This window comes from Cornus florida, unplaced genomic scaffold (genome assembly GCF_030987335.1).
Source record: "Cornus florida cultivar Cherokee Brave unplaced genomic scaffold, ASM3098733v1 CherokeeBrave_3.0.0_Hap2_Chr10, whole genome shotgun sequence".
Lineage (NCBI taxonomy): Eukaryota > Viridiplantae > Streptophyta > Magnoliopsida > Cornales > Cornaceae > Cornus > Cornus florida.
This window is the reverse complement of record NW_026775580.1, coordinates 101338522-101358948: the sequence shown is the minus strand read 5'-3', so window position 1 is coordinate 101358948 and position 20427 is coordinate 101338522. Positions and strand designations below refer to the sequence as shown.

Here is a 20427-nt window from a genome sequence, read left to right as displayed (position 1 = left end):
TTCACGCCGTTTGGTCTGCTTAATTTTTTGCTTGAACAAAGTTTTAATGGCGAACGAGTTGGACTCAGCCAACTTGGGGTTCGGGTTGGTCTGTAATTGATGTCTTATTTTAATGGTGAAAGTGGTTGTGGGGCGGCATTACGGTGGTGAGTGGTGGCGATGGTGGGTGCATTAGCCATGGTTATATGAGTTTGTAAATATTTGTATGTATATACGTTGTATTGACAGAAAGTTAGGAGATGAGAAGTTAGAGAGAGAAAGTAGAGGGAGATGGGTTGACCCGTCGGATGGGTAGATTCGTCAAAATAAATGAGTTGTAAAGTTAAAAGGGGTAATTTAGTCAATTGACTATGGCAGTTGGCTATTGGGGTGTCTTTGTTAACTTTATCAAAGTCAAGGGGTGTCATTGTTAAAAAAAAGCTCAACTTGTATATGGCTGTCATTATGGCAAATGTCAAGGGGTGTCAGTATAATTAACCCTAGATGTTATGTTTCTAGTCAATACCAAAACAATCATTTTATTATAGAAGTGTTTTAAGTTAAAAAAACAGAACCATATTTGATAACAAAAATTTATTTTGAAAAATTAAAAAATTTGCTTTAATTCCTCCGCTATAATAGCAAAACACACAATATCACCAATTTGGTGATATAGGTTTGTGTCAAAAAAAAATCTGATATGTTAAAAATTATTCCAAAGCAATATCAGCCGTCCCAAATATGATATGAAACCAAATTTGAAAAATAGTATAAGAAAATTAATATCATAACACATTCCAAACAGACTTTTATAAACTTATTTTGTTTTAAGTGAGCCACTGTTGCACTATTTCATTAAATGTAGTGCATTAAACTAGGGCTGGGCAAAAAAACCGTGAATCCGATCCGATCCGTACAGATCGGATCGGATTGCTAAACCCACGGATCGGTGGTGGATTCAAAAAATGTGAATCCATAGTTCACGGATCGGATTACGAATTAGCCTGTCAAAAATCCGATCTAATCAGTGAATCCGATCCGTGGCCAATCCGTGTGTGTGTGTGTGTGTGTATATATATATATAATATTAATATTATACAATATAATTATTTATTTATTATTTATTACTTTGGGAGTTGACCAGTGGACCACCGACAGATTTGTAGAGCAAAGAGAAATCAGAAAAATAATTTATTAAACACACATAGCTATTAGCTTCATCTTTTGGGGTAGTTGGATCTGAAATAAGCAAAGAGAGTCAACTCAGAGCCTCCATCGTCTGAGACATGCACCGAAGTGACCGAAAGCTTCTCTGTCGGATAATCATAAGCCATCACCGATAAGGCCATGTTCACGACACTCATAGGTGGCTCTTTGTATGGATCTGTGCATATAAACATGTCCAACCCCAAAAAATCTTTCTTGCTCGTGAGTGCTCTATCGAGGTTTTCCGGGAACTCCTGACGGTGGATTAGACGTATGTGAAAAGACTGCGTAACCACTTGAACCTTAAGAGGAAATCGCAGAAGAAAATAGAGATGGAGATGAAGGATGATAGCCGCGGATTGGATTCGATCTGATCCGTTATTTTACGGATTCGATCCGATCCGATCCGATCTGTAAGCTAACGGATTGGTGGCGGATTCAAAATCTCCCAATCCGTTGCGAGCGAATCGGATTAGGATTTATGCCTAATTCGATCTATGGCCACCCCTACATTAAATGAGTGACTTGTATCCGTTCAAACACTAGTGATTTTCTACGGTTTGAATCCTGCCAACCATTTTATTATTTTTTTTGGGATCAATTAGGCTTCATACCACTCTCACTCCTCCCGTCCTTCCTCCTCGCTATTCTAGCTAGCAAGTCTTCTATGGCCCTGTTTAGTAACAGCCTGATTTTTACTGTCAATTTCAAAAATTGAGAAGCAAAATTAAAAATCGCGTTTGATAAAGTAATTTTACTTTTTTACTTCAAGAAAGTACTTCTTCTTTTAACGAAGAAAAGAGAAAGTGACAATTTGATACTTTATTTATTTTCGCCACTATACATAGATAGGAATTACTTTATCGACTGTTATCCCACTAAAATTACTGTACTACCCATCTTTCTTCCTTTAACCCATCATCCTCTCCTATCACCAAGACCCACGCCACAACCACTGCAAGTTTGGAATCGGCCGATCAGTGACCGGCGACGGAAGGGACACCAACTTCTCTCTCTTCTTCTCTCTACCACCACAGACTGCTATGAAAAGCCGCCGATCATCCATTGCAGATTGAAACCTCTTCCTCCTTTTACTGTTGACCCATTATCTCATCACCCCGATTTCTTCCAATTTCAGATAACTATGCCTCAATTTCATCGGATCGCTAGACTGATGTAGGATTTGGACTGACGATTTCCTCTATCAAACTCATCTATTTCTCTCTTTTCAACCACATCAACTACTTCTTGATTCAGGCATCGTCGTTGCCGGAGAAGAAGAAAGGCCACAACTTTAGGACAAGTCAACCATGAGAAGGTGACAGGCAACCAAAAATTGATGATAATTACATTGTTTATAACAAGGGTATGTTTACAAGGTAGAAAATCACCTCTAGTGAAATAGTGGAACCATTTGCTCCATTTTTGTGAATGAACAGTATTTACCATGATGGGTAAAAAATTGAATTTGCTTTATACATAATTTTTGTATATATATATATATATATATATACACTGTTCAAATATATTTTTCTTTCCTCCTTTGTTTCTTCTTCCCTCCCTCATTCATTTCAGCAATCCATTTGAAATAAAATTGAAATCCCTTCACCCAACTACCCTTCTTCTCTCCCAAAATATCAATCAACCCAGTTTAGAATTTGATTTTTTTCCAAATAGATTTTAATTTTTTTCCGAATAGAAGCAGGAAGTAGGCTTTATTTGAAAATAGAATAAGTGATTCTATTTCCAAATTGAAGGTCAGATCAGACTTCTCCGAATCGAAGCAAGAGGTACGATTTCTTTGTTTCTGCCATTCTTATGGAAATAAGAGGAATTCCTTGAAAATAAAATCTAAAAATTATATCTGTATCCCAAATTATCCTCATTTGCTACATCACAACAATTTCCCAACCGCATCACAACAATTTCCCAACGTATTTGTAAAGTGGTCAATCACAACATTTTCCTAAGGTATATCTCAACATTTTTGTACAAACATCCCAACTTATTTATAAGGTGAATTCCAACATTTTCCTAAGGTGCATCCCAATATTTAATTGCTAGTGTATCATTTAAAATGATACTATTTCCTTCTTCTTCTTCACCTCAGACCGCCGTTTTTCACTTCTTTTTCTTCACCTCACCACCGTTCTGGTGCATCCCAACATTTTTCTACGGTGAATCCCAACATTTTCCTGAAGTATATCCCAACTTATCCCAACTTTTCCAACCTAGCCTCAGACTTTCTTCCTTTATTCTTCATTTTCCTTTCCCTTCTTCTTCATCTTCGTTTATTCGAATTTCAAACCCTGACCCTCAGACCTTCCTTCTTCCCTTATTCTTTGCCTCAGACCTTCCTTCTTCTTTGCCTTAGACCTTCGATCTTCACTTATTCTTCTTCGCCTCAGACCGCCGTTCTTTACTTCTTCTTCTTCACCTCACCGCTGTTCTTCACTTCTTCTTCTTCGCCTCAGACCGCCGTTGGTACTATTTCCTTCTTCCCTTTTAGAGAGAGAAAAGAAGACAGTCATGCGTAGCTTTTAGAGAGAGAAAGGGAGACAGCCGTGCGTACCGTAATTTAGAAATAATATTTAAAGTTTATATAGATATGAAATACAATATTTAAAGGGGTTGTAAAAAATTAATTATCCAATTCTTTTAATTGATGTGGCACATTCTCAGCCACTTATTTCAAATGGAGCAAATGGTTGCACTATGCAACCGGAGGTGATCCTAATCCCTGTTTACAGAGCCTACCTTTTTTACTCTCTGCATACCAAAGAATCGCGATGACATTGATATGTATGAAGGAACAGATGAGCTCTTCAATCTTTATCAGGTTCTTCTTTGGAGTCATAGTTTGATGCCCTCACTTTTTCTATGCTTGTGTTGCTAAATTTATGCTTGCTTAGTTCACCATTGAGGAAGCCAAACAATTATCATCAAACCCATATACCTTTTTTAGAGAGAGAAAGATGACCACGAAAACAAAAATAAAATTATAATTTATTGAACTTGCTTTATATTTTTTCGCTTTCAAAATTTTGAAAGTAGAAAAAATTATTGAACATGATTCAACTTTTTATTTCATGTCAAGAAATCAAAATCATGTTTTTATTTTTGAATAAAGTAAAAATAAGAAAGTGAAAACGTTAGTAAACAGACCATATGTTTTACTTTTTCTTTTCTCCTTTTCATTACTGGTATTTCATTTTCTCATTTGATAAAAAAAAAAAAAACCTTCTTGCTTTAAACAAATATTTTTTCCTTTGTTTTTTATTTTTATTTTTCATCTTAGGCGTTAAAATATGAGGAGATCTTAACAATATAATCGTATTTCCTTTATTTTATCTCAAACCAAATATTATGATTGTCATATGTCTGTGTGTGTGTGTATTTATTCCTACTTATGCCAGCACTGTTTTAACAGCACACACGTCTATCCAAATTACAATTAACATTTCAAGGTGTGGCATTGCAAGAAAAACAAGAAAAATGTTTTTCACTGGCAATCATGTGAGAAATATAAGAGTAAAGTATTTTTTAAAAAGAATTATTTGATAAGAACAAAAAAAGGTAAAATAAATTTAGAAGATAGGTGGGCATTACTTCATATCTTAGTTGGTAGCGCGTCTAGCTCTCCAAACTGGTATGACCATATTCCAAGAATAAAAAAATAATTGATGGACAACAAATATTATATTAGCTATTAAAATGTCACAAGTGACATTTCTCATTTTATATGCTCACAGTGGGACATACAAAAGGAAAATCAATCACAAATAGGGATGCACAAAAAATTGTGAAACCATTTCGGTTTCGGTTCTCACAGTTTTGTTTCTGATTTCGGTTTTAAAATTTTGGAACCGTTAGATAATGTTCGGTTCCGGTTGTCGTTAAATAATTATAAATATTATATTTTTAATCATATAATTACTACTATATGTCTATTGATGCATACAAAGAGATATATATAGAGTAAAAATATGTTCCCATGTGCAATATTATACATTAATGCAGTGTGAATGGGTTTAGAATCATAAATTTTTTAATTTCTTTTAAATAAAGGAACCGAACCAGAATCGTAAAACTGGTTTGGTTCAGTTCCGGTTTTAGTTCCAATTTCTAGGGACCGGTTCCGGTTTTTGCGAGGAACCGTAGGAACTAGAGCCGTGTGCACACCTATCGGACCCCTCTTTTTTTGGTTTTTTAATTTTAACTATTTTATTAAAAGCTCAATAACTTAAAAATTCAGCTATAATATCACAGTAAAAACCAGCTAGAAATTTGTTAAATTTTGAACCTAACTGACAAATTATTTAAAGAACCAAACCGTTCTAAATGATATCACAACATTAAACAAATAATTATTCAATCGTAATGAACATTTGAAAGTGGCATTGCATTGAAAACAATAAAAGAGTGAATTATTTGTTTGTGAAAGAATTCTTTGGTAAGAAAAAGAAAATAAAAAATAAATCTAGGAAATAATTGATGGACAACTATATTTTATATTATTTGCTAAAATGTCACAATCTTTTAAAAGAATTGGTGCACTAAGAGGAAGAGGGTTATTTGCAAAAAGAGAATTCTTAGAAGGAATATTTTTCACTGTATCCATGTTTATATTAGTCCTAACTCTCTCAAAAGTTTACTAAAAATTATTAAAAACTCTAAAAACAGAAGTATATATAATTTTTATTTTCAAAACCGTCAACCAAACAAATTTTTTTATTTTTTATTTTTTATTTTGTACAGTTCTATTTTCTGTTCTTATAAAATAAAAAACTGTTGAAGCAGGTAGGGCTTAAGCTTTACTCTATATATAATTTGTTACTACATGTTTGTTTCCATTTTTATTCAGTATATATATTATTTTTAGAAAAATCTGAATTACTTTTATTAGAAAATATAATAGAAATTATTAAACAATATTGGTTTTATTGAAAATTTAAGGACCAATTACTTCTCTCTCTCTCTCCAAAATTGCAGAAACGAAAAGACGGCGAAGCCCATGGCCGATTCGCGTAGCAACAGAGCAGCCGTTCAGGCCACCAACGACGACGCTTCAGCGAGTAAACTGTATGTGACATTTGCATCACTATTATTCCCATCTTCTTTATATTCATGATCTCTGTGTTCCTTTTGCTCTGCTTCAAATACGTAACCCTAAGTCTCATCTCCCAAAACGATATATTTGTATCATTTTCGTTTCCCCGATTGGTCGCTGAGAAAACAGAGAAGAAAATTTCAAGCACTAGGTAATTCTACTAGTTCATACTGGAGGTTCTATAAAATAATGTATTTAAGTTTGAACGAATTTCCACTGCCTACTACTTTCAAGCAGCCAAACAGAGCATAACTTAATGGCAAGGTCCTATCACTATATATTGATTGATTTGATTTAATTTTCAATGTTTAATTGGTAGTAATTATTCAGGTTGGCTGAGATTTTATTACTAAAATTAATTATGTGTTTGGAAGCATTTGATCTGTGCTTTGGAATTGGAGTAAAATTAATGTTTGAATTTGAACTAGGTATTTTTTATTCCAATGTGTGGATTCTACGCTGCCAAACACAACATAGATGTATTCCTTTGAAATCTTGTCTGCTTGAATTTACTTTAATCAACACCAGTGACCAACAACATGCATGATATTTGCGAGAAATTAAAATCTGTGCTGCAATTTTTATTTTTGATAAATGACAATACATTGTTTCTACATCTACTCGTGGTTTTGCTTCACTTTATCATATCATATTATTGAGTACAATTCTTACATTTAGTCTTTCCCATGATCATGTCAAAAAGAAAAATTTGTAACATGATTTGTCATTTTTTCAAAATAGTCTTGACTTTTTATTTCTCATAATTAGTATGGTAACATTGAATCTTATTGCAAATAGAGTATCCTTGGCGTTGCCTGATGTCTAATTATTATTTTTTCTCTCCCTGTGAAAAACTAATAATCATGGTTCAGTTTTTGTTGGTTAATGCTAATATCACTCTATGCATGGCTGAAAGGTCCTGTGTCAAAAAAGGCTACATGAAAGATGACTACATTTATTTGTTTGTAAGAAGACCCGTGAGAAGATCTCCCATAATAAACCGTGGTATGGTTCAATTGCTACCAGAAACTAAAGCTGACATATTATATATTGTTTCAATTTTGTTGTTTTGATTTCAGTTTATTGCTTTTGATTCTGTATGTGGCACTTTAAGGTTACTTTGCTAGATGGGCCGCTCTACGGAAGCTTCTTGTCCAGTTTCTTAATTGTGATAAAGACACTGATGAAAAAGGTCACACTAAGAAGCAGATATTGTCATTGGGAGCTGGCTTTGATACGACATTTTTTCAGTTGCAGGTGCATGGTTTTCCTTATGATTAATTTTGCATTCAAGGAAGTTGTGACTTCCTAGCACTATTTTTCCCCCCAACTTATAATTTTATCCGTTGATTAAACTTTTATTCTGGCTTGTTACAATTGTGAAAAGCAAGAATACTTTTTTTGATTATGGTTTCTCTATAAATTTTCTGTGATTGATGCTTGCCCTTATTGTTTTTACACTTCGTTCAATACTTCAGCATTGTTCACGTGTATTGATATGTTCAATTTCTTCACGAGCAAATTGTTACATTTTATTTATACAAAAAAAAAAAAAAATTGTTACACGTGCAACTTATCGAAGAAAAAAAATAATAAACACATGCATGTATGTGGCTTTAATTATAATATTGTAAACATCTTTGACAGGGAGAAGGACAAGCACCACACTTGTACGTGGAACTGGATTTCAAGGAGGTACAAATTTGAATCATTTATAACCTTTTTGTAGGTTTGGGCATAATGCACTGGCTTAGTTATGCGGTACAAGGGTGCAGAGTTCACTATATTAGGTGGACACTTTATTTTATGTGAAAGAGCTGAAGTTCCTCTCTTTGGATCTGTAAGACAAAGTGGAACTTTCTGCTGTGAATTCACTACAGCTTCTCTTACATGTTAGCAATTACATAATTTATTACATTCTGTGTTTCACTTGCTGTTGTAACTTGCAAGGTTAACTTTTAGAGTTCCTTTTGTTAGGTGACAAGTAAGAAGGCAGCTCTTATTGAGACTTGCAGTCTGTTGAGGGACAAAATTGGTGAAACAGCATCAATCTCTCAAGGTAATAAATAGCTCCTGGAAGTTAATGATCTGAATCCCCGATGCCACAAATTTCACAAATATCCTCTTATCATTCACACTCACCTCTCAATGTATACTTAAATTGCATTAATGATGTACTTAATGTGGAACACTTGAAGAAACTTCACTTACTATAGCGGTTTATCCTCCAGTGCCGGCAGTCTTTGACATTTTTCAACGTTTTTCTGCTGCCTCACCTTCCAACCTACATGTCCACTAATACAACCTTCTGCTCATTATAGCAACACTTAACCTCAAAGATTTTCTCCAACTGAACCATCGCCCCTTTGCTTCTAATGAATCCAATGAGTAAAAGCTGTAAAGAAAGGTGGATTCAAAGTTTTAAACCTTCTCTAAGCTACAAGTATACTGTCAACTGTAGGCTACCACCACAGGATTATTCTGCACGTCTTGTTATTGCATAATAGCAGCCACACATTTGAAGGCTTTATGACCACCTCCAGAGGCATAATTAGATGCATGGGACTTTTGGTTTCGCCTTCCTATTCAACAAAACAAACTTTATTTTTGGAACTAGTATCATAGACCAATAAAACACTAACCTGATGCTCTGAGGATCTAAAACCTACTGCTCTGATTTCACTAATACACAGGGTGGTATGACTATTGTTGTACTGGGCAGTCATGGCTGTAATAGCAAATAAAAAGATATTAATATGGTTTAATTTTTTTGACGTAAGCCATAAAACCAGATGTAGCATACTGTGAGGCATTGTACAATTACAATCATAAGTACAACTGTATCTTAAACTGAATATAATCACACACCCAATATACAAAGCCACTACAACAGCCAACCGACAAGTCTCTCTTCCTTCAAACTTTTTGCCTTTAAAGCTTCACCATGTTTCACTCTGAGGTGTTTTGTAATGGCAAAAGTGGGTCACATAGCTCAGAAGTAACTAATCAGGGTTGCTAGAATAGAGCAGAAGCTAATGTGATAAAACAAAGTATATAATGGGACAATGTTAGAATGATGCAAAACTTAGTTATCTCTGAATTGTAAAATTTTCAAAACAAGATGTGAATAGATAGTCTTTTATGTGCATATAGTAAATTTAATTCGGCTCAACAGCTAGCCTAGTGATAGAGCTCATAGATTTCTGTTTTTTAAATGATTTTCACTTTGATTCCAGTGAATAATAATTATATGCATGAATACCACTTAAGCAAATTGAAATTCTAAAGGAACAACAGCCAACTCTTTGGTAAAAAAAAAAATAATTCAATTTTTGTTTTGATAAGTAAAAAAATAATTCAATTTTTAAGATATTCTAATTTTTTTTTCCCTGCAAAGTTAATAGTTAAAAAGATATGTGTTATTTATAATAATTCCTAAAAAATTGTTGAAAAATAATATATACATATTTTTGGCTTTCTATGTATAAAGTTTAAAAAGTTTGGCTGTTAATCATTGGAGTTCTGTTAATTATTAAACATATTGTCTCCCTGCATTATTAATATTTGGAAAGATGACTATTGATGTCTACTTATGTACTATAGTAAAAAAGTGGTATCAGTTATTTTGTTTTTATTAAGAAGATATTTCTTGGTCATTTTTTGTTTTTGTTTGAAATAGTTTTCGTCTTCTTTTGCTAGATATTGTTCTTGCTATATCAATTAAGGATCAATGATTGTGCAGATAAAGGTGAAGTTCTAAGTGATCATTACAAACTACTCCCAGTTGATTTGCGTGATATACAAAATTTGGATGGTATAATATCGTTAGCTAATCTGGATCCCAGGTGTGTGCATGGAAGCATTTCTTTTCCCTTTTAATCAGTTCTATTCTTCAATTAAATTATAATGTTGTAGGTATCTCCTAGTATTATATATATATATATATATATATATGCAGGGTGGAAAAAATGGAGACGTGCTAATGGTATTTTATGCCATGAAAGAATAAGAAGTAATTCAGAAGGAAAATTTTATTGAATAGTTATTAGGCCAGCTATCTTATATGCAGAGTAATGGGTTTTAAAAAAGAAACAAGAGCAACGAATTCACGTGGTGGAAATAAGGATGTTAAGATGAATGATAGGAGTGACTAGAAGAGAGAGTGTTACTGACAAAATGTGAGAGAAATTAGGAGTGACACCTATTAGTGATAAAATAAGAGAAGGTAGACTGAGGTAGTTGGACATATACAAAGAAGACCTATAAATGCACCGGAAGAAGGGAAAGACTTATTTGCGTAGAAGGTAGGACCATAGTTGTTAAAGGCACGCCTAGGCTCCAAAATAGTCCCGGGCTCATCAAGGCTCCCTAGTGCCTCAACCAACTACATGCCAGGTCCCTTCAATCAGACTCACCTAAAGCCCTCAAGCTCGCACTTTTTAGCAAGGGTCCAGGCTCAAAAGAATGGCACTTTATGTTTAAATTACTTGATTATTTATTTTTATTGTTGAACAATTAGTAGTTGAGGTGATGTCGTTGGAAAAGTTCATATAATGGTGATATTCTGTTCAAATGAAGCCAGATTGACTGAATTTGGGTAAATATAAGATGATTTGAGAAGGATTTGTGGAATTTGCATATTACTAGGTCTTGAAGATGCAGAAAACTATAGGACTATCAATGAATCCTCAATAATTCTGGATTATGTTTTCGTCTTTGTAACTCCATTTTACTTTTCTCACTTCATGACCTAGTAGGGTATCATGATTTTGCTACTATATGTTTGTGCTGAAGTAATGAACAAGCTGCAATATTCTGACATTGTTATCAGCCTTCCGACATTTATAATTGCAGAATGCGTTTTGATATACTTGGATCCAGATTCAAGCCGTGCTATAGTGGGTTGGGCTTCAAAAACATTTTCTACAGCAATATTTTTCTTATATGAGCAGGTTGTACAGAATTTTTATTCCTCTGGTCGCCTTTTTTTTTTCCCCCCTTTTTTAGTTTTTATCATTTGTGTTCTTGTCTTCTGGGGTTTGTGATCTCCTAATTTACATTTATTGTGGAGTTTAATAGATCCATCCGGATGATGCTTTTGGGCAGCAAATGATCAGAAATTTGGAGGTAATATGGATTTCATTTATCATTGATTCTTGGAATTTGTTGGTAGTTCTCTCTTTCAGATCTCTTTGTGATTACCTTTGTGCACATCACCCGGTGTGTGTCCTGTGGGATGCTGGAGGGAGGAAGACTAGAGACAAAAAATAACCTTCGGCATTACATTGCACAAAGTGGCTTCTAAAAGTATTGAACTGGCAAATCCACACTTTCTATTACGAGCTTTACCATTGCGCAGGGATAATGAAGACCTAGAACACCACGTAATCGTGAATATCTTGTCTGTCTTCCTAAAAATGTGCCCAACTTCAAATACCAGAAATCAGGTGGTTAATTACTCACTTATAGAGCAAACATTAAACCATACCTTATGCATATATGAAAGCAACCATTCAAAGATTTTGCCATTCATTTCCTTCTTCATGACCCTAATCAAGGAAAGCTATACACGTCCAAAATTAGTCCTTACAAAAGTCTCAGCTCCATTTGGTAGGCAGCATTTATGGAAGGAAAAAGAAGAAGATGGATCATTTGTGTGGAAGGAAATGGAAGGGGATAGGAAGAGGTCTTCTCTTTATCCTTCAGTTAGTATATGAGGCTATAATGGTAAAATGAAGTAACATAGTTGGTTTCTAACTTCTTTTTTTCTTTTCTTCTTGCTTCTCCATAGTCCATTCCTCTTCGTAAGGAGGAGCATTGAATCCACTAATCCACCTGCTCCAGTAGTAACAAACTATTGACAAAGTATATTACTATAAAGGTTCATTTGTCATGAGACTCAAGAGAAGAGCTACGTGATGATACATATATTTATTTACCTGATCTTATGAGAGCTACATGACGATACATATATTTATTTACCTGATGTTATGAGGATCTTTGATTAAGAATATTGTTATATTTATCTACAGATCTTATTATGATATATATTTCAATGTTGAGTAGGGCTAATTATCAAATGTAGCTTTGCATTTGTGTAAGGCCTATAAATAGCTTCTTGGGGGGAATGATCACCTTTACTAGATACTACCGTGCAATGTACCTTTCTTTGATCGTCCTTTTCATTTACTGATAATAGTTACGATTCTCCTCTAAATAATGAATTTACATTCTTTTGAAAACTAACTGTATTAGTGCATGTCCTTGTGACTGAACCAAAACTATAGCTATGAACAAGTTGCATTTACTCTTTTTACTGGTTTCCCCTCTGTGATAATTGTTGATTTATTATCTTTTTGATGGATTTAAGAAGAGTTATATGATGCTGGAAGTAAATGGTTTTATAATTGAAATAAACCACTCTTTGGCATTTTGTTGTACCTGTATGATTTAGATATGTTTAATTTTATAGAGGTCAAAATATGGACGCTGTTTTATATGCTTAGGTACCACTTCCGTGGCCATTTCTTACCTTTTGGGGATTAATTGCCTAGGTTTTACCTAAATAGCGTTGGCTACATTATTTGTAATGTCTTTATGTTATTAATTATAATACATGGATACTATACAATTATGAGAGTTTCATACAACTGCCGTTCAGGCAAACTTTCTTGACATGTAGAAAAATTCTCATGTGCTTTTTTTTGTTTGTTTCAGAGTCGAGGCTGTGCACTCTTAAGCATTTATGCTACACCATCTTTACTTGCTAAGGAAAAACTTTTTCTCGACCAGGGATGGCAGGTATATTCTCAACCCTAGAAATACTCAACTCAACAAAACATTTACCCAACTACTTAGGGTCGGCTACTCGACTGATAGGTTGAGGGAGTCGGGCAGGAGGTAGAATTATTGTTTCTAAATTATCTCAGATCTTGACAATGTGGATAATTCATAAACTGATCAATTGAGGTTGGAGCTTGGGAGAGGTGCTGAAAGTATATGTCTACTATTGTTTGTAATTGATGTGACACTTTTTGATGGATCTCTTGGAGATTTTTTTATGCTGATATAGTTCCCATCTGATGATCGGGTTATTAGATGTCTCATGTTTAATGGTCCAAAGTGTTACAGCATGGTTAGGTATAATGTCAGTCAGATGGTTCTGTGATAAAAATTTCTTCAAAAGGTGGAGACCTTCCTTACATTAAATTTTCTTTCCATGTAGGAAAATTTATATTTTAAAGTTTGTCACACTTTTATGTTAGGACACAGGATTTTGATTTTTCTTTATTTTAAAGTTTGTCACACTTTTATGTTAGGACCAAACCCCACCCCACCTCCCTCCCTCCCTTTTTCTGCCTTTACACTGTTATGTAGATTGTTCTTGTTTTTATGGCTAATACTTCCCTGACGATAATATGTGGAGTTTCAGAGAGCTGTTGCGTGGGACATGCTGAAAGTTTATGGTAATTTTATTGAAGCTCAAGAACGACGCAGGTAAAGATGCTCTTTAAAATCTTGGACACGTAAATTGTATGTTATTATTATTCTTGTAATCATTGTTTTTAGTAGATGCTAGGCACAATATCAGGAAAGGTGAATCCCTTCTTCCTGTTTTTAGGACAAGATCACATAATTGTGATAAAATGAAACCAGTCTTTTAAGGCTCTAAAAGTGTCTTCTTGTGAGAATGAAGGGTGAGGTTGTTGTTGTTGTTGTTTTTTTTTTTTTTTTTTTTTTTTTTTTTTTTTTTTTTTTTTTTTTCTGATTTATTGTGTGTACCTTTCTGCTTTTTATTTATTTTTATCAACTTTTCATTGGGAGGCTTACATTTTCTGTTTCTTAAATATTCGAGTGATTCTTATCTGTGATCTACTGCTGACTTAGGATCGAACGGTTGGAATTGTTCGATGAGTTTGAAGAGTGGTATATGATGCAGGCAAGTTATTTTTCATTTCTGAGCTAAAAAAGTAGGAAAAAGATGGTACATTTGTGGTCCCTTGTTTTGTAATGCTTCAATTTCCTATTTGAATGCCCAAAAGCTTGAGGAATGAAGCTTTAATCCTTCTCTGAGTTGGAATTTTCATTTATCTATTGTTTTTGTCTTGGTGAATTAATTGATGCCAGCTTTTATGAGTTGATCAATTTTATTTAACTTCTTTACATTTCCATAATGAAGTTGTTTCTTCTAGTTCACTTATTCGGTTGTTCATTTGGTTTTAAATTTTAATGTTGGGGATGCAGCAATAATCTCCTAGAAAGTATGGATGCTTTGGTGAAACAAAACTTGGAAAAAATTGAAACTTCAAATAAGATCTAATGAGTTTAGAGACGATTAACCACAACAATGACTGTTTCAGTTATTATGGTTCGGTTGGCAGTGATGTTTCAAAATACTCTGTGAAATTATGTCCGGGCTTAAAGTGCTAATGTCTTGACTGGCCTCTTTAATTAAATTTCTTAATTTATATACTTCAGTTAATTAGAAATTATTATGTGAATACCAGTATACCACCAGGTCCACCATGGGTTGAGTGGTATATCTTCCATCTCCACAAATATTTTTGTATATAAATTTACCTATCGGGGAAAAGAACACGCACGCTCGCGCGCGCACATACACACACACAGATATAGTATGAACTTTGCTAATGTTATTTCTTGTCTGAAAATGCCAACTCTCAGGAGCACTACTGCGTGGCCTATGCGATCAATGACGCCATGGTATGTCCATATATGACAGACACTTGAGCTATTTTGGAAGCATTGAAATGGTGTCTTGAAATTGGAACTAATATTTCTCCGATATTAATTCCTAAGTACCGATTCAATGCTTCCAAACACAACATTAATTTTGTTTACCACTCATCACTCACCATTTACTACTCTATTCTCGATTCCTCCTTCAGGGCTTGTTCAATGATGTGGGATTTCCTATTGACCAGAACATGACGGGCTCCTCCTCAGCAGCATCTCCATGAAAGTAGGAGGTTGTATTCCATCATGACTCTTTTGCCGATTATCTATAAATAATTGTCACTCCAGGAATCACACAAATGGCACACGACGACCCTCCAAGTGTGTAAAGGTACCCAAAATTGTCTGTGAACTAGTAATTAGTCCAAACTATATACCTAAAGGAGAATGATCTGTGTGGATAGATCTGGTGGTGGTTGTTTGACTCAGGTGGAGGGTTCCTTTCTTTCTAAGTGCTGTTCGGCAAATAAAACATGGTTGGTCCTCTACAGCACATAAATGTGTTATCCCATTGGCTTGTGGGTCCTCTTTTTTTGTGGGGGAAAAACTTTCATGGTTGATCCCTCTCCCAGTTGTAATATTTTTCTATGGTACTGTGCCTCTCATTTCTTCTCTTTTAATTCCTTTCTGTTTTCAAGTAGAGCAAACACCACTTAATTGATTTATATGTGCATGTATGCAAAATCAATATGCCATAAAGACCCATATAGTACTATACCTACTACATATTTAGGGGGGGAAAAAAAACACCTACTACATGTATATTTTGCATATCCACCACCTATTACATATTTAGGGGGGAAAAAAAACACCTACTACGTGTATATTTAGGGGGGAAAAAAAACACCTACTACATGTATATGTATATTTTGCATATACATGTCGTAGGTGTTTTTTTCCCCCCCTAAATATGTAGTAGGTGTTTATTCATGCATGGGATACATGAACCATGTATATGTAGTAGGTGGTGGATATGCAAAATATACATGTAGTAGGTATTTTTTTCCCCCCCTAAATATGTAGTAGGTGTTTATTCATGCATAGGATACATGAACCATGTTTGATCATTGAAGCAATCACTTTTAAGTAATATGTACCAAATGTTGGGTTTTATGGAGTTTACGCCTCCTATTTGAAAACGATTAAAAAAAAGTGACTTAAAAGTGATTGAAGCAGTCTCTTCTATCTGGTATTTGAAAATGTTCTGGGAAAGACTTTTGTGATGGTGACTCCATAACTAGTCTACCCATCTAAGAAAGTAGAGTTCGACTATTTACAAAAAAATCTGCTGCCGACTCCAAAAGGGTGCAAAACAGTTACAAAGGAAAAAGTAGAGTTCGACTATTTACAAAAAAAATCTGCTGTCGACTCCAAAAGCGTGCAAAACCATTACAAAGGAGAATATTTCTCTCCAACGAGAGGGTAGTATAATAATTTTTTTAAAAAGGAAATCTGGTAAAGAACATTCTCATGTGTTAATTGACCAAATGCATGGAATAATTAATTATTATAGGTTTGAAATGGATATTTGAATAAATTGTGTTAAATGTGAAATGATGCTGCTTAGAAAGAATGATTTTGATGCAATGCAAACACAGTTTGCTTTGAATATTGATGGTTTCAATTTGGTAGTTTCAGAAAAATTATATTAAAAAGAGAGTAAATTTGTTAGAAAGATGTTTATGTCGAGATATATGTTCTATTAAAGTTGGGAAAATGAAAAGTAAAGATAAAAATATGAGTTTTAATCATTTTTGAACGAGCTTTTTGTAAATTTCTTCCAATTAAAATCCCATACAGACAAATTCAAATATAACCACCATTGAAGTGGGCAATTTATTCTTAAAATGCAAACCAGTACTATAAGACAAACTTGAACTTCTATGCTTCCGAAAGCTAACCAAAAAGAATGAGAAAATGTTATGAATTATGAACCACCTATGTCATTATCTAAGTTAGGAGCGTAAAAGCATTAAATCACACGAAGTAAGGAGTAAGAGAGGAGTCACATCAGTAAAGGGAATAAGAGGGCATGTTAAATATGAAGTAGAGGGAGTACAAGAGCATGTTAAGATAATATATGAAAAATATGATACAATTTAAGTTATATAAAACAGTAATGCTACGTTTGGTGTGTAAGAATGGAATGGAATGGAATACAAATGGGAATGAAATTGAATGCAAGTGGGAATGGAATGAAAATGAGAATGGAATTGAATGGTCATTCCCATTCTATTGTTTGGTTGTAAATATGAAATGTGTAGGAATAGAATAATAATAACCATTCTAGTGTTTGGTTGGACCAATTTAAATTTTAGAATGGAATAAATTTCTAATTGAATTATCTAAAATATCCCTCTTAGTAACAAATAAATTAAATTAAATTAACAACATGATATTCTCTAATAATTTTTTTTTAAAAAATGGTGGCAATGGAGGTAGTGGATGGTGGAAAGCGGTAGTAGTGTAGGTGGTGGTGTTGGAAGGCGGCGGTGGTGGCAATGGTGGAAATTGGTGGTAGCAATGGTGGTGGAAGGCGACAGTGGTGTTGGTGGAAAGCGGTGGCAGTAGTGTGGTGGTTGTGGTGGAAAGAGATAGTAGTGTGACTATAGTGGTGGTGGAAGGTGGTGGCGGAAGGTGTTGGGCGATGGCGAAAGGCGGTAGCGGAAGGTGGTGGTGGTGGCGATGGTGGAAGGTGATGGATGGCGATGGTGGAAGATAGTGGAAGGTGGTGAAAGACGGTGGTGGAAGCGGTGGAAGGTGGTGGGTGATGGCGAAAGGTGGCGGCGGTGGCGGAAGGTGGTGTGGTGGCGGTGATGTTGAAAGGTGGTGGCGGCGGTGGTAGAAGGTGGTGAAAGGCGGTGGTAGAAGGTGGTGGTGGCAATGGTGGAAGGTGGTGGTGGAAGGTGGTGGTGGCGGTGGTAGAAGGTGATGGTGGTGGTGGAAGGCAATGGCGGCGGCGTTGGTGGTTGTTGAAGGCGGCAGCGGTGGCGGTGGTGGAAGGTGGCGGTAGTGGTGGTGGAAAGTAGTGGGCGATGGTGAAAGTCGATGGTGGTGGAAGGCAGTGGTAGTGGTGGTGGTGGTGAAAAGCGAAGATAATTGTGATGGAAGGTAATGATGGTTTTTAGACTTGAAATATGAGGGTGTTTTGGAAAGTTGATTTTTTAAAATAAATTACTTGGGAATGGAATGGCCATTCCATAGGTTTAGTTGTGGAATGAAATTTCATTCATTCCAATAGAATGGCCATTCCCAATTTAAGTTGCATACCAAATAAAAAAATGATTGGAATAGACATTTCATTTTATTCTATTTTTGCACACTAAACATAGCATAAGAGATCATGTTAACTAAACATGAAAATGAGCGTACAGGAAAATGGAACATACTCATTTAGAATAATGGTTATTTGAAGAGAGAATTTTTTAATCATCACACCACATTTACTTGAAGAGAATAATTGCTTGGTCATCACACCAAACAGTCCAAACATATTGCAATTGTTGACTTCGTGAATTTAAGTAATCAATTTGACCAAGTTGATATTTAAACACATGTCGGCATTCTTGCCACGGAAGCACACGCTTGTGCTTGTCTTAATAGCATCATATTATGATTCTTCAACTTTATTACATTAAATTGCCAGTATACATTTATGCTTTCACTTTTAACTTATGTTATCCCCGTGTCACTTTTGATCAGTAGTAATTTATTTTTAATTTTCAAATTTGTCTTTTTTTTTTTATTATTATGTAAAAAAAAAAAAAAAATGTATTCAATCGTGAGGACTTATGTCATGTATGTTTATTCATAATTGTATTTAATTTTGGAAGATCATATTTGCATTTCATTTTGCTTCAGTTACACTACATTTATCATTTTATTTTTAAAAAAATGATAAGAAAGTTCATAAATTCAATTAATGTACAATTCCTTAATTTATAATATCATAACTACCCTTTATACAAATTTTTTTTTTTTTTTTTTTTTACTATTCCCCGTCCTCTTTTTTTTTTTTTTTTTTTTTGCTATTCCCCCGTCCTTTTTTTTTTTTTTTTTTTGTTTTTGTTTTTTTTGGAGATCCTTTCAAAGAATATAATTTATTCTATACTAATAATTTTATTTTTAGCAGTCAAAAGAGATAATTTATTCAATAGTGACTTTTTTTTGTTGTTGTACAATAGAAAGAGTTATTTATTCAACAAAATTGACTTTTTTTTTTTTCTTTCAATTTTGTCAAAAGAGGTTACTTTATTTTTTGGTAATTTTTTACGAGTCAAAAGAAATAATTTATTCCATAAAAATAACCTCTTTTTCTTTTTTTTTGGGTAGAGATAATTTATTCAATAAATATATTTTTTTGGATTTTTTATTTCTTCATGTCAAAAGAGATAATTTTTTAAATGGTTACTTTTTATTTTATTATTTGTATTGTCAAAAGATACTTAAAATATTAAATATTAGAGATAAGGAGAGAAAATAAGAAATGAAAATTGTGTCATTTAAAAATTAATAATTATTTACTTGTAAAGATAATATTAGAATTGTCATTTTATTTAAGATTGTAATACAAATATTAAAAAGTGAAGCGAATATTGGTTCCCTTTAAGTTTTTGCTTTATATATACATTTGCAAATTTTAGATTTTTCATATTAGTTTTCACTTTTTTGTACTTACAAATTTCACTTCTAAACGGTAATGTTATTGAAATATAAATGTTATATATGTGTTATTTTTATTTTTGTTTTAAATTTTCATATGTTATGTATATGGTATGAATTTTGATTTATTTCATTCTTAAATTTATTGCTCATTAATTTAGTAAAAAATTATAATTAGAAGTTTTTTTTTTTTTTTTTTTTAATAACAACAACAATTTAAAATTCATGAATAATCCATTACACGTGTTGAATGATCTTAAAAAAATTCAATTAAAATTATTACAAATTCGTTTTTTTTTATTGAATTGTGTAATAAAAATTTACATATTGTGTCGTGTGAGGTTAAAAAAAAAATTGACTCCAATAACAGATTTTGTTATATTCCAAAAAAATTATAACAAATTTCGTTATACTCCGAAAAAAAAATATAACAAATTTCGTTACATTATGTCAATATGACAAACAGACCTAGTTTTGTTAACGCAAACTATTGCCTTAAACTCACCGTCACGTTTGATTCACCGTCGATAAGATTGAATGATTATCAAATCAGTTAACAACAAAATCATAAATATACTCCTCGGTGAAAACGATTCCAATTTATTGAGTGTGATAGAAAGAAAAGAGTTTTCCAAAAAATTAAAAATCCTCAATTTATTTCTTTCTAGATATTTTTTTTTTTTGGTTTTTGAAAATTAATTTGTTTCTTTCTT

The 20427-nt window shown here is 33.5% G+C and overlaps 1 protein-coding gene across 2 annotated transcripts; it reads left to right on the top strand.

The window, feature by feature from the left end:
* Positions 1-6118: 6118 nt before the first annotated feature.
* On the top strand, positions 6119-15672 carry LOC132276440 (leucine carboxyl methyltransferase 1 homolog). 2 transcript variants are annotated; one of them, XM_059777861.1, is made up of 13 exons: positions 6119-6267; positions 7212-7300; positions 7410-7552; positions 7943-7990; positions 8273-8354; positions 10038-10140; positions 11127-11247; positions 11375-11422; positions 13013-13096; positions 13728-13792; positions 14183-14234; positions 14981-15019; positions 15205-15672. In XM_059777861.1, exons 1-13 carry the CDS (start codon positions 6200-6202, stop codon positions 15274-15276), a joined length of 1014 nt encoding a protein of 337 aa, XP_059633844.1. In that variant the 5' UTR covers positions 6119-6199; the 3' UTR covers positions 15277-15672. The 2 variants fall into 2 exon arrangements, with proteins under 2 accessions (XP_059633844.1, XP_059633845.1); XM_059777862.1 differs by lacking the exon at positions 14183-14234.
* Positions 15673-20427: the final 4755 nt, after the last annotated feature.

Coding starts and splice junctions, on each gene's coding strand:
- LOC132276440 (XM_059777861.1), top strand. CDS start 6,200: ATGGCCGATTCGCGTAGCAACAGAGCAGCCGTTCAGGCCACCAACGAC. Junction 6,268..7,211: donor GACGCTTCAGCGAGTAAACT/GTATGTGACATT, acceptor CATGGCTGAAAG/GTCCTGTGTCAAAAAAGGCT. Junction 11,423..13,012: donor AAATGATCAGAAATTTGGAG/GTAATATGGATT, acceptor TGTTTGTTTCAG/AGTCGAGGCTGTGCACTCTT.